Source organism: Trachurus japonicus, chromosome 24 (genome assembly GCF_045865225.1).
Source record: "Trachurus japonicus isolate A0001 chromosome 24, Traja_1.0".
Taxonomy (NCBI): Eukaryota; Metazoa; Chordata; class Actinopteri; order Carangiformes; family Carangidae; genus Trachurus; species Trachurus japonicus.
Window position 1 is genome coordinate 6,158,462 of NC_140930.1, and position 14,468 is coordinate 6,172,929.

At 41.7% G+C, this 14,468-nt stretch overlaps 2 protein-coding genes across 2 annotated transcripts in view; one reads left to right on the top strand and one right to left on the bottom strand.

The window, feature by feature from the left end:
• LOC146961234 (AT-rich interactive domain-containing protein 1B-like) overlaps positions 1–4,692 on the top strand; it is a 64,970-nt gene extending 60,278 nt beyond the window's left edge. The window contains exons 22-23 of the mRNA XM_085771690.1: positions 1–848; positions 1,780–4,692. The exon at positions 1–848 is cut by the window's left edge and continues 8 nt beyond it. Coding sequence (XP_085627816.1) covers positions 1–848; positions 1,780–2,840 — 1,909 coding nt within the window. The 3' untranslated portion in view covers positions 2,841–4,692. The remainder of the gene's footprint in view (positions 849–1,779) is intronic.
• Positions 4,693–5,630: 938 nt separating this feature from the next.
• On the bottom strand, positions 5,631–12,693 carry tmem242 (transmembrane protein 242). The gene is made up of 4 exons (XM_085770739.1): positions 12,567–12,693; positions 10,965–11,065; positions 8,199–8,336; positions 5,631–6,189 (listed from the first exon to the last, which is right to left on the bottom strand). Exons 1-4 carry the CDS (start codon positions 12,655–12,657, stop codon positions 6,073–6,075), a joined length of 447 nt encoding a protein of 148 aa, XP_085626865.1. The 5' UTR covers positions 12,658–12,693; the 3' UTR covers positions 5,631–6,072.
• Positions 12,694–14,468: the final 1,775 nt, after the last annotated feature.

Genomic DNA, 14,468 nt, shown 5'->3' on the forward strand with positions numbered 1-14,468 from the left:
TTTCCTGGAGCTCATCGTGGAGTTTTACCGTCGCTGCCTCATCCAGATCTTTGGGATCCTGGAGGAGTACGAGGTCGGAGCCGAGGGCCAGAGGAACCTGCTGGGACCCGACTCCTCCTCCAACTCCTCCTCCTCCCACTCCTCTGACTCCTCCTCCTCTTCCTCTGAGGAGGAGGAGAAGGAGGAGGAGGAGGAGGTGCTTAAGGAGCTACCGGCTGCTGCCTCCTCCGACTCTACCGTCCAATCAGCAGAGGAGCAGAAGATCCCGATGGAGGAGACGCCGGCGCCGCAGCTCCTCCTCCTCCCGACTGCTCCCGCTCCTAAAGCCGAGGAGGCGAAGAGCGTCGTCAAGGAGGAGGAGGAGGAGGAGGAGGTGACGGTGAAGGAGCAGCAGCAGCAGCAGCAACAAGCAGAGCCTCGTCCTCCTCAGGCCAGCAAGTACGACAAGCTGCCGATCCGAGTGGAGGAGCGGGGGGAGGAGTGGGAGGAGGTGGAGGAGCGCTGGGCCCGACTGAGCCGACCCAACGGCTTCGTCAGCGGCCTCCTGCACTGGAGCGCCGGAGGAGGAGACGCCACCGGCCACATCCAGACGCACTTTGAGCCTCAGGCAGGAGGAGGAGGAGGAGGATACGACCCCCCCAACCCGGCAGCACCGAGGGAGGAGGAGGAAGAGGAGGAGGAGGAGGAGGAGGAGGAGGAGGAGGCCAGGGGAGGAGAGGGGGAGAAGGAGAGGGAGGGGGGAGGAGGAGGAGGTGAGGAGAGGCAGGAGGAGAAAGAGGAGAAAGAGGAGGAGGAGGAGGAGAAGAGCCCAGCAGACGGAGAGGAAACACCACCAGAAACACAACAAGGTAAAGACGTAGGGGGAAGAGGGGGGAGAACTGATGATAATTTGTTAAAATATTATGACTTTTCTCGTAAAACAATGACTTAATTCTCCTTAAATTATGACTTAATTCAACTTTATGCTCCTAAAACTATAACTTTAATCGACTTTTTCTCCTAAAATTAGGACTTTATACAACTTTATTCTTGTAAAACTATGACTTTATTCTCCTAAAATCATGACTTTATTCTCAAAGAATATTTTTCTCAATGTGGCCCTAATAATGAATAATCTGTCGTCATTTCGAACATTTGTTTAGAACCTGACGAAGGTCTCAGGACCGAAACATTGCTTAATAAAACCTATGCAAGTGATGACAGTGTGCGGGAGCTTTTTCACATGTTACTCGACCACCTGGTCTTCTCCTACGCACCTGTCCGTCCGTGCCGGTGTGCACAAGTTGCAGCCTGGTTTTGAACATTTGTTTATAAAACATTTTGTTTATATTATAGATTCTCTTATTTTACACCACCATGGACAAATATGATTTTACTTATGTTGATGTAACAGGATTATTCGCTTTTTTAAGCTTCATATGCTTGTGACTTGTGATTTATATGACAGCTCTGGTTTGAATGTAAGCGAGATTCCTACACACAACCATTAGAGATATAATATAGATGTATAGTGTGTGTGTGTATGTATATACATATATATATGTACCACAGGTGTTAAATAAGATTATGAGGTATAAAAGGTAATTAACCACTTAATGAGGTATTGATTGGAGCAGTGCATTTCCTGTGAGCTTGTTGTAGTTCTGCTGTTTCACCACCAGGCGGCTCCTGTTGTTGTTTCATTCAATTCTTCACCTTTAGTTTATTTTCTTCTTGCTGCAGTTTTTCCTCTGGTCATTAACTTCCTCCTCCTCCTCCTCCTCCTTCCTCTCTCACCAGGCTTCCTGTCCGAGGTCCGAGGTCAGCGGCGGCCGCCCCGGAGCCCCATCAGCCCCCTGGAGGACGAGCCTCGCTGCTGGGACGAGGCTCCTCTGTCCACGGCCGAGTCCTGGCAGGACGCGCTCGCCAAGCGCTGCGTCTGCGTCTCCAACATCGTGCGCGGCCTCTCCTTCGTCCCCGGCAACGACGCGCCGCTGTCGCAGCACGCCGGCCTGGTGCTGATCCTCGGCCGCCTCGTGCTGCTGCACCACCGCCACCCGCGCCGCCGGAAACGCACGCCGCCGACCTACCAGCGGGCGGAGGAGCGCGGCCTGGCGTGCAGCCGCGACGAGTGGTGGTGGGACTGTCTGGCCGCGCTGCGCGAGAACACGCTGGTGACGCTCGCCAACATCTCGGGCCAGCTGGACCTGTCGCTGTACCCGGAGAGCGTGTGCATGCCGGTGCTCGACGGGCTGCTGCACTGGATGGTGTGTCCGTCCGCCGAGGCGCAGGACCCGTTCTCCGCGGCGACCGGCGGCGTCTCCTCCTCCTCGCTGACGCCGCGGCGGCTGGCGCTGGAGTGTCTGTGCAAGCTGAGCATCCAGGACGGCAACGTGGACCTGCTGCTCGCCACGCCGCCCTTCGCCCGCCAGCAGAAGCTCTTCGCCGCGCTGGTGCGGCTCGTCGGCGAGCGGAAGAGCCAGGTGTGCCGCGAGATGGCGGTGGCGGCGCTGTCCCACCTGGTGCAGGGCGACGCGGCGGCGGCGAGGGCCGTGGCGCTGCAGAAGGGCAGCGTGGGGACTCTCATCGGCTTCCTGGAGGACAGCGTCGCCATGGCGCAGTACCAGCAGAGCCCGCACGGCCTGCTGCACGCCGCCGCCGCGCCGCCGCCGGAGCCGCCGAGCGTCAACATGATGTGTCGCGCCGCCAGAGCGCTGCTCGCCATGGCGCGGGTGGAGGAGAACCGGACGGAGTTCGTTCTGTACGAGAGCCGGCTGCTGGACATCTCGCTGTCGGCCGCGCTCAACTCCTCGGTGGCGGCCGTCATGTGCGAAGTACTGTTTAAAATCGGCCGCTCGTGACACGGACACGCCGCCATAGACCAGAGCGGCATTTTTATGCAAATGAGAATGACTGATGCATCCTGGGTAGTTCAGGGGCAGCGCCCGGCATCCCTCCATTGAAAAGTTCAGCCTAACTGGCTTAACAAACTAACTAACAAAAAGTTGTCTATTAACAGGCTGTTTACAGACGACACTGAGCCAAAACCTCCCCGCTGATTCCACCAAATACGTGTAGATGTCTGGGTCAGACATTTCTGGCCACTGTGTGGGGTCGTTGATCACCGTGGGAGGCTAAATGAGCATACCGCTAGATTAATTAATTGTAATTTTTCAAGATAGCGTGAACGGTGGGTTTCAAAGAGGGTGTCAAAATAATTATGAGACATAGTGCTACAAAAGAAACAAAAAATAAAACATTCAAATTGATTGTTAGTTAGTCTACGCTCCATCAAAACACAAAAAGCCACTGAGTGCAATTTAAAAATGCCGGGTGCTGCCCCTAAATTACCCAGGATGCATCAGTCATTCTCATTTGCATAAAAATGCCGCTCTGGTCTATCATGGAGCGCGCTCAGCGGCGCCGGGAAGCAGCTCCGCCCACGTGACGAGACGAACTGGCTCCTATTATATTTTTATTTAAAAGAACAGAACACAAAGTTTTTACATACAAATGAATATATATAGAATATATATAGCTCGTCGGCTCCATCCGCAAAATGTTTATTTGGGATTTTTAAGTAATTTTAATACAAAAATATTTAATACTTGTATTTTTTATTTTTTATTCTTTTGTCAGTTTGTTGTTGGGTTTTTTCTTTTTGTTTTCGTTTCAACCAAAGTGTGACGGTGGAGAGAACGCACGGGTTCTGGCTCTCGTTGTGTTTTTAAACTGACGTGGTCGTTTTTCTTTCTTGGTTTTTCCCGGGGCTGTTGTGTTTTTTTGGGGGCGGGGTTTAGTTAGATTTTTTTGGGGGCGGGGTCAAATTTATTTAAATAGTGACACATGTTGTAGATAGGCCTCTCTCTTTTTTTTTTTTTTCTCATGTGGTATGACAGAGGAAAACTGATGTTCAGTTATGTACTTTGTTCTGGTGCAATAGGTTTGTTTTGGGCGTTTTTGTTTTTGTTTTTTAAAAAAATGTGAATTATTTGACCATCTGCAGTTTGACCATCAGTATTTTTTGCCAAACCACAGCAGTATACGGAGGGGGAGGGGGTTTCATTCACTTTCTGTTTTTTAAGAACTTTTTTCTGTCTCTACCAACAATCAAATCTGAATTTCTCCTCCACCGTCATCATCATCCTCCTGTAAATAGACGATGTACATTTTGCCGTGAGCGACGCAACGCGACGCGACGGTAGCTGGTAACGAATTAACGGTCGTCATATTTCTAATCCCTAAACTCTGCTCACCTTTGGAAGTTTTTGTTTCTCTTCTTCCCGGCAGGTGAAGAAGACGACGACAACTGTCTTTTTTTTCTGTATTTTAAGGAGAAAAAAAAAAAGCAAAAAAAAAAACAAAACAAAAAACACAACACCCTCATTTTTCTGGTTTTTTGGGCGGAAGGAAGGAAGGAAGGAAGGGTGCGTTTGATTTCAGAGACTGTGTGTGTACAGGAGGTTTGTGTTTGTTCGGGAGGGGTGGGGACTTTACTCATCATGTTGCTAACTGACACAACTTCAAAAACCGTTATCACAAATATAAAGAGAGGAGGAGGAGGAAGAGGAGGAGGAAAAAAAAGAAAGTCTCTACATCCAGAACGTCTCCTGTTTGATTTGACGGACGTTGTTTCTTCAGTATGAGATCTTTATATGTTCCACAACATGTTAAAGAATAAAACGTACATGAACTCTGGTTGAGCACTGTGAACGCAGCTCTGGACTCGTTTTGTCACGACAACAATAATTAATCCAAACTACAGCTCTGCAACATGAATTAATCAATACACAAATATCAAAATATGGTTGAAAGTTTGTTTGTTTGTTTTATGACTCCTTTTTAGCAGATTATTTTATTGTGGCAGATTTTTTAAATCCACAGTTTTGACATCGTCCTTCAAAATAAAAGCTGGTGACCTCCAGGATTTCAAATAAGTGATGGTTTTTTTACAGCACAAAGACGAGAGGAGTTTAAAGTGACAACACCATCGGGTGGTCAAAAGGTACGTTTCTAATTTTATTGTTGTATTGAATTTATTTTACCTTTATTTTACCAGTTTGTCCCTTGAGATTGGATCTCTTTTACGAGGGAAGATGTTTTCTTTAATATTGACACCTGGAGCTTTTGATCTTTTATGTTGATGAAGATAAATCTTAAACTGATCTGAGAAATTTAGAGGAGAACTGCGCTCCTGTTGCTCCAGAACGTTTATTAAATGGACTTTTTACCAAAAAATCAACTTTTATTTTACTATTTTCACAGTAAATATATTGTTTAGAATTAAATGGTAAATATAGGTAGAGTTACAGTAAATTTGTGATTTTATTTCTTTGAATCCATGTGTAGACACAGATCATCTGATATTTATATACCTGGAGTACTTTTTCTTTATTGTACTTGTCTAAGAGTATTTCTACAGTGTAGTATTAGTACTGTTGTATAAGTATCCAAATACTTAGTCCTCTGTTTCACACACAACTTAGGTTTGAAAATGTAAAAGAAAAACTGAGCCGGTTGATTTTTTTTACAGTGCATCAAGAGTTAATCAAATGATGTCACAGTCGTGTTTCTGAATTTAACACATATTTCCAGTGACATTCATTTCACATCGTTTTTAAAAAGAAAAAACCCACACTTCCTCCTCGACACATCTGATTCATTTTCTCCACAGATTAAACACTTTTTTTTTTTTTGATTTCCAACAATATTTCAACTTTATTCATGATAATTTACAACTTTTTTCTCCCGACTCCTCCTCGTGTTTCCAAGGTGTCACCTCAGCTTCAGTTCATGTCGGTGCATTGTGTTTATTTTCATTATTGAGTTTTAACCAACAGGTTAAAATGAGGTGTAACTTCCCTTTAAAAAGGAAAATAAATTCACACTTTGCTTCTCGACCGTTGAACCTGACACATAAAAACGTCCTGCAGCGATCGATCACAGCTGATCAATGATCAATCCATCCGATCAGTTTCCACCAGGACCAGAACCGAACCGGTCCGACAGAGTCTCCGGAGGAAGCCGCTCCAATGCCGGCGGCCGAGCGACGAGCGTTTTCAGTCCCGTGTCACGTGACTCATCCTCCAGACGTCACTTTGACTTGAAGACAGAGTCCCAGTCCAGAGGTTCAGATGATCCAGATGTGGGCTCGGGAGACTTGGGGATGGACGGGAAGAAGGACTGCATCTTCTGTCTGAACTCCGACAACTGGAGGAGACAAAGACGGATATATTGATACTTCATTTCCCCGATACAGTGATTTTCAATCTGAAACTTATTCTGAAAAGCTTCACATTACAAATGGAAACCAAAACATTTTTTTAATGGCACTTTTTTCTCTGAACATAAAAAAAAAAATCAAAAAGTTTTACCCTGTTTTTTTAATATATATTTTTTTAATTTTCAGTGTAATCCTTTAAATTTTAAAAACTTTTCATCTACAGGTAATACTCAGAAAATTAGAATATCGTGAAAAAGTTCATTCATTTAAGTAATTCAACTTAAAAATATATTATTTAGACTCATAACAGGCATTGCAAGATATTTCAAGCTTTTATTTGTTAGAATTTTGATTATTATGGCTTACAGCTTATGAAAACCCCAAAATCAGAGTCTCAAAAAATTTGAATATCACATGAAATAAACAGAAAAATGAGTTTAAATAAATGAAATGTCAGCCATCAGAAAAGTATAATCATTTTGTGTACTCAGTACTTGGTTGGACCCCCATTTGCCTGAATTACTGCTTCAATGAATGAACTTTTTCACGATATTCTAATTTTCTGAGTATTACCTGTATTTTTTCTGTAAATATTTCAACAGTAACTTCAATTTTAACATTTTTTACAACTTTATCATGAATGAATTTACAAATATTTGAAATATTGTTAAAATTTTACAACTTTTTATTCCAAATATGTCCATTTTGTTCTTAAACTGAATTCCAAAACCTTTTCAGTAGCCTACATTAAATGGTAAATGGTAAATGGTCTGTATTTATATAGCACTTTTACTATACCTGAACGAAGCGCTTTACAGTACATCACATTCACCCATTCACACACACATTCACACACTGATGGCGGAAGCTGCCATGCAAGGCGCGAACCACGACCCATCAGGAGCAAGGTGGGTAAGGTCTCTTGCCCAAGGACACTACGGCAGCAACCGGGACAGAGCGGGATTCGAACCGCCAACCCTCTGATCATTGGACGACCCGCTCTACCACCTGAGCCACTGACGCCCTGACATTAACTTTTTACTTTAAACAAGACTTCTTTTTTTTAATCTTAACTCTACTCTTGAAATTTTACAACTTTTTTCTTGAATTCTTTCATTTCCACTTAATTCACATGTTGTCCTCCTGGGTCAAGGAAGAAAGGAAGGAAGGGCAAAGGGAAAGATGGGAGGAAAGAAGGAAGGAAAGAAAGAAGGAGGGAGGGAACAGATGGGGTCAAAAAGGAAGGAAGGAAGGGAGGGGAAAAGGATTGGGAAATGAAAGAAGGGAAGAAAGATGGAGGGAGGGAACAGATTTGTTCAAGGAAGGAAGAAATAAGGAAGGACAAAGGGAAAGATGGGAGGAAAGAAGGAAGGGGAAAAAGGAAGGAAAGATAGAAGGAGGGAGGGAGCAGATTGGGTCAAAAAGGAAGGAAGAAGTAAGGATGAAGGAAGGGAGGAAGGAAAGAAAGAAGGAAGGGAAAAGGAAAGAAAGATGGAGGAAGGGAACAGATTTGTTCAAGGAAGGAAGAAGGAAGGAAAGAAGGAAGGGAAGGAAAGGAAAGGAAAGAAGGATGGAGGGAGGGAACAGATCAGGTCAATTGGATCAAAAGAGGAAGGAAGAAGAGGTAAGGCAAAGGGAGGGAAGGAAGGTCAATTGGATCAAAAGAGGAAGGAAGAAGAGGTAAGGCGAAGGAAGGAAAGAAAGAAAGAAGGAAGGGAAAAAGGATTGTGGAAAGAAGGAAGAGAGAAAGGAAGGATGGAGGAAGGGAACAGATTGGGTCAATTTGACCCAGAAGGACAACAGGAGGGTTAATTCACATGTTGCTTTCACTCTTAAATTTACAATTTCATCTTAACAGTGTCTCTAGTATGTCCTAGTATTATAAATACACTTTAAATTTATATTCTCAATTATTCAAAATTTACATACATTTTTACATCAAACGTATAATTTCCACTTCTACATGTTGTATCATGTAAACTCTGTAGATACGTACTGAGTGAACGCCGAGGACTTTCCACACGGCGAAGCTCAACAGACCGACGCCACACCAGGCGTAGAGCGAGCCCCAGCCCAGCGCTCTGAGGGCCAGAGAGGCGCCGCTCTCCGGGACGGCCGCCGTCGGAGCGACGCCCTGAAGGAGAAAATACAACATCATGAGGTGTTATAAGTCGTCATTTGAAAACATAAATTCATGAAGCTCTGCAGCTCTAGGAGAAAAAAAAAGAAAAAGAGAAAAACAAGTCTTTTATCTCAACAGATTTATTGACGTCGGTCGGACGTAAACCTCCAGAGATGAAACGTCCTCAGGAAGTGAAAGTCACACTGAGTCTAAAAATAGGTGTTTGGTGTCTAAAAAGCTTCTTTTATCTGTTTCTGCTTTAATGGAGAGACGGTGAATCATAATGAGAAGATGACGTCTCGCAGCTTAGCGATAATGACGTTAAGATCTGGAGCGGAAACACAGAAAACATTTTTTACGTAATTCACTTTTTGTTTTTAAGGAAAACAGGTCGAGATGCGGAGACGAGCGTCAGAGGTCAAAGGTTAAATTCCAGAGATGAGTCAGAAACGGCTTCAACAAGCTGAATGTGACCGAGACTGATGATTTAACACCGAGCGTTAAAGCTGCTGAGACGCGTTGAGTTGTCCCCGTGAATACGAGCTCTGTCCGTGACCTCTGACTTGGTAAGGGACTGGTTTCCTGCTCCATCTCAACCTATTTCTCACATGTATTGTTGAAATTTTTCATTTTTTACATTTTCTATTTCACTATATTTATAAAATGTTTCAACTTAATTTCACAAATTTTCAACATTTCTTCAACTATAAACTGTATTCTCATATTTTAACAACTTTTTTTTACTCGAAATTCAACTTTATTCTTGATTTTTTTTCAAAATTTCTACATTATAATAGATATTTAAAATTAATTTATGCAATTTTTGATATTTTCTCTTTAACATAATTTTACAATTTTAGATTTTTCACATTCACATTTCACATCATCTCGTCGTCCTCCTTATGAAACCAAGATAGTGGACTTGGTTTGACTGTTTTGTGTGTTGCCAATACTTAAAAACACATAAACCGAGTCACAACAGAAATTGTGAACAATCTTTTAGATACATTTGAATTCAACAGAATATTGTAAAACATCCACAGCTTTAAAAGTAAAGCGTTTTATAATATCACTTTAATTTTAGCAGCTATGTCCACATACTTTTGGCCAAATAAAGTCAATTAAAGCTGCACAATATGGAAAAAACAAATCTGATTATATGGGCAGATATTATGATTTTAGTGTGAATAATTATTTTTCATTTTCATTTTCACTCAAAAATTGATGGTAACCAACAATGTTGTGACACATTTTATCTTAACCAAAAAAAAAAAGAAGAAGATCACATTTGATCATTCTGCGATTATCGATAACATTGTGATTGATTCCTCAGCCATTCTCATTTCTTAGAAAGTTAAACCCTCTCTCCACATCGTGTGGGCACAGGCAGCAAAACAAAACAGTAAAAAAATAAAAAAAAATAAAAAAAACCCACTCCCCCTCATGCCGCCTGCGCCTTTAATCTGATTTCACACAGTTTGTGAGTTTTAGCTCGGTCCTCGGGGGCCGGGGGCTCCAGCTCCACGTAGACGACAAAGACGAGTCTGTGACAGAAATAGAGTCGACGAACAAAGATCTGGATTGTGGCTCCGCACTAAGTTTATCTCGGATACAAACGACTCGCTGGCATCCGTCCGTGTGCGTCATGTTTAATCAGATCACCGAACAGTTCCAGTTAACAGGACGACACACACACACCGACCTCGGCAGGAATGTGTCCGACGGGTTATTTATTCATCTATTTATGTGTTTATTCATTTTTATTTTGCCTCTAATCGTTCCATCTGTGAGAGACTTTACACTCCAGCACCGGAGGAAACTAACAACAACGTTACAAATGTTTTTAAAAACAACAACAACAACATGAAAAACTGAGATCACGCGGCGGTGACGGTGTCGATAACAACATTAGCTCAGTGAAGGAGCTCGTTCACAGTCTTGACACGCCAACGCTCCTCTTAATCGTCCGATAAACGTCCCCCGCCGCAGACGTAAACAACCTGCTGCTGACGTAATACTAGCAGCGCGGTCGTCATGGCGACGGCTCGTCTCATCGTCAGCCAACTCTGTTAAGTTTTACAGCAAAACACGTCGTCAGAGTAACGAGCTGAACGGGAACATGAAGACGGAGAAACAGGAAAATGCGTTAAAAATGCTTAAAAACACATAATGCAAATATTATATTAAGGCAATAAATAAGTGGTGATTATTATTTAAACCTTAGATTTGTTGCCTCCATTTGATATCATGCAGCATTTAAAACTAATATTTTATTTATTTTTTTATTTATCTTCTTTTTTTGGTCAAAACAATATTAAAAATCTTTACATAATTTTGTTTGACATTTCCAATTTCAATTTTTTGTGACGTGTGACAAATAAAAGCAGCAAATTCTCACATTTATGAAACTCAATCCATAGAATTATTAAAATGATAAATATTAATTAATTGAGAAAATAATTGGCAGAGTAATATTGAGTAAATATTGATTAGATGCAGCTACATCGGACGCTGATGTGCGGTCTGTTTATTTTAAGAACATAGAAGAATAAACTGTTGGATGTGTGTTAATTAAAATGTAATTTATTGATCATTTATATATAATAATATATATAATGTATTGTTACTCTGAGTCTGTACCTTACTGAACCAGCCTGGGCTCTTCTTCTTGGCCAGAGCCAACGTGGAGCCGAAGCCAGCGATCATCCCTGCAGACGCCACGGTGGTGAGGAACGCTGCACCTGCACACAAAGATAAAAGCTTTTAATCACAATCAATCTGTGAAACAAACAGTTTTATCATCTGAAGCTTTTTTTTTTTTTTTTTAGAAAACGTCAGAAATCAAACTGTTGGGCAGAGCAAAAATAATCATTGTCAAAATTAGATTATATCAGAAAACTTTATTGTCCAAAAGGAAACTTTTCTTATGACTGATATTAAAATAAATACAAAATAGCATAAACAACATGGATATAACCTTCATTTAAAGCTGATAATTACTATTAATAAATTGCACACTGCCCTCTCCTATGAATCACGTGCTTTTATCATAAAGAATAATATAAAACTTTGCAGCAATAACAACACTAATGTAATGTGCAAAAGATACAAATGTATTGATTATGTTTGTCCGAATTAAACAAAATAATTTCATCTTTAAAAAGCAATTTTCATTTACAAAATATATCTTAACCCTCCTGTTGTCCTCCTGGGTCAAGGAAGGAAGGATGAAGGGAAAAAGGAAGAAAGATAGAAGGAGGGAGGGAACAGATTGGGTCAAGGAAGAAAGGAAGGGGGGGGGGAAGGATTGTGGAAAGAAGGAAGGGAAAAGGGAAGGAAATAAAGATGGAGGGAGGGAACAGATCCGTTCAAGGAAGGAAGGAAGGAAGGAAGGGAGGGAAAATGATTGTGGAAAGAAGGAATGGAAAAAGGAAAGAAAGAAACAGATTCATTCGTTCAAGGAACAAGAAGGAAGGAAGAAGGGAAAGGAATGAAAGATGGAGGGATAGGGAACAGATCAGGTCAATTGGATCAAAAGAGGAAGGAAGAAGAAGTAAGGACGAAGGGAAGAAAGATAGAAGGAGGGAGGGAACAGATTGGGTCAAAAAAGAAGGAAGAAAGGAAGGGAGGGAAAAGGGATTGTGGAAAGAAGGAATGGAAAAAGGAAAGAAAGAAACAGATTCATTCGTTCAAGGAACAAGAAGGAAGGAAGAAGGGAAAGAAGGAAGGGAAAGGAATGAAAGATGGAGGGATAGGGGACAGATAAGGTCTCAAAAGAAGAAGGAAGGACGAAGGGAAGGAAAGAAGGAAGGGAAAAGGGATTGAGGAAAGAAGGAAGGTAGAAAGGAAGGAAGGAAAGAAGGAAGGATGGAGGAAGGGAACAGATTGAGGGTTAAATTGAACTCATGTTGCTCAGAAAAATCTTAAATTGTTGTTGTTTTTTTAACCTTGTCTGGTGTCACGTTACTTCCGGTTTGTAAATGACATTAAATCTGTTTTTTTAAATCCCGCAGCGACATTAAAACTCGTGTTCACAGTTTAAAGTTTGAATAAAAGCTGAATAAACTCTGGGATGTCTCAGAGGAGTTTGTGTTTCAGCTCGACTTTGTTGTGACCTCGGACAGAAGAAGAGGAGGATGATGAAGATGGAGAGAAAATGACGTCAAACTGGAAATAAAAACGTCACAGCAGCAGCAGCGGTTGGCACGAGCTCCACGTTACAACATCTGTCTGGTCTCTCACCTTGCAACATCTGGATTTTGGCTTCTTCCTCATCGCTTTTAGCTCCTTTTCCCACGTTCAGCGCCGTGTTCCCCTCAGCTGCTGCTGTCATGTTGCTCCGGTCCGTCAGCGTCAAGTCACCGGGTAGAAACAAAGCGCCGCTAGGAACCAAAAAACAAAAAACAAAACAAAACAAAAAAGACACGTTTAAATTAATGTGTTGATTCATTGGTGAAGAAGATTTAGATTAAATAAAAATAAATAAATACTTCATTTGTTTTTATTTTACAATTTTAAATCGTGTCTCTGATCAGGAAAGAATCACGAAGTCTAAATCATGAACCAAAGATCGTTTATGGTCCTTAAAGTCTGGCTCTGTGGACGAAGCAGTGAAGAGGTCTCACTCTGTTTCTTACATTTTTTTTTGTAAATAACATTCACTTTTTTTCTTCTTTTTTGCCATGTTTTATGTGCAAAATTATATACAATTTCTCTGATGTTTATCTCTCTGGGTTGCAGTGAATAAAGTAGCGTAAAGTAGCATCGAGTAAATGAAATAATTTGCTAATGACTTCCCTCAATTAATCAATTCATTAGCTATCAGTATTCATTTTTATACTTTAGGTTGATGCATTCAAGTGCTTATTTGACCGACAAAGACATTGAGTTTATTGTCATATGGCGATGAAAAGTATCAAATTCTCACATTTTCTAAACTGGAACCAACACATATTTTGCACTTTTTTGCACGTTATCTAAAAATGATTATTAAGATTTTTACAGTTAATGAATTATCCTTTCACTAAACGCATTATGAACAACCTGTCTTTAATGCAATTTTCACACTTGGCAAATTCATCCCAATCCCGCCGGGGATCATGTTTGACACCCCTGATTTAAAACATCATCAAAATAATAAAAATCTAATGATCTAATTTATAATGATATTATGGGGACGGCACAATTTGGGGAACACAGAAACAAATCCTTAAAAACAATCAAATAAAAAAAGTATATGTGACTTTAAAGCAGAAGTAAGCGATCCGGTCGTTTTGGCTAACTTCCTGTCAGCCGATGGAGTTAGCAGTTCCCGCCCTCGTCCCTACGTCACCACATTCACGCGCATCCCTTGGCTGCACACACAGAGAGGACCGCCCCTTTATGCCGTTCTCGTTCCTCATTGGATAAAGCTTGTAGGATACAAGGAAAGTTTTCTCCTCGGCTTACAGCAGAGCAGAGTGACTGACAGACCCGTGTTTCAGACCAAACACTCTATAGAAGTGATTGCTGTCGGAAGATATAACTATTTAAAGGGACAACGAGGAGTTTTGGAAAAGCGAAGCGTTTTCACACTACATTTATGAGCCTCCGCGTGCACCGTAAAATTCTTTGACCATCGCAAGACAGACTCATGTTTTCATTCATCAATAATTAAAGTCAGGGGTTCAAAGACATTCAGTTACCGTCGTAGTTCCGACCATAAACGGCCATTCAGCTGCGTTATTCTCATTAAGGAAATGCTGGTCGGCTCGACCAGCATTTCCGCCACCACTAATAATAACAAAATAAAGATAGAGACAGAACGATATATTTATCGAAAATGGGCCCATTAACAAGTGTGGGTAGCGGAGATTCATCCACATTAACGTGAGACTTTTTTATAACCGAATAGAAACTCCTCGTTGTCCCTTTAAGACTTAGGTATACACAAACAATCATACTTCTGCTTTAATCACTAGATGTGAATAAGTGAACTCAATATAGGCTAATGTCAAGTGTTTCATTTTTTTAATGTATTTCAAACACACAGACCGACCTCACACTTCACTATAAACAGAGTTTCTCCGATTTAAAAATCTTTCTAGGAACTCGTTCTTTATTTTATTTTATTTTTTCCCCTCAGCGGAGTGACTCATCTTCGTC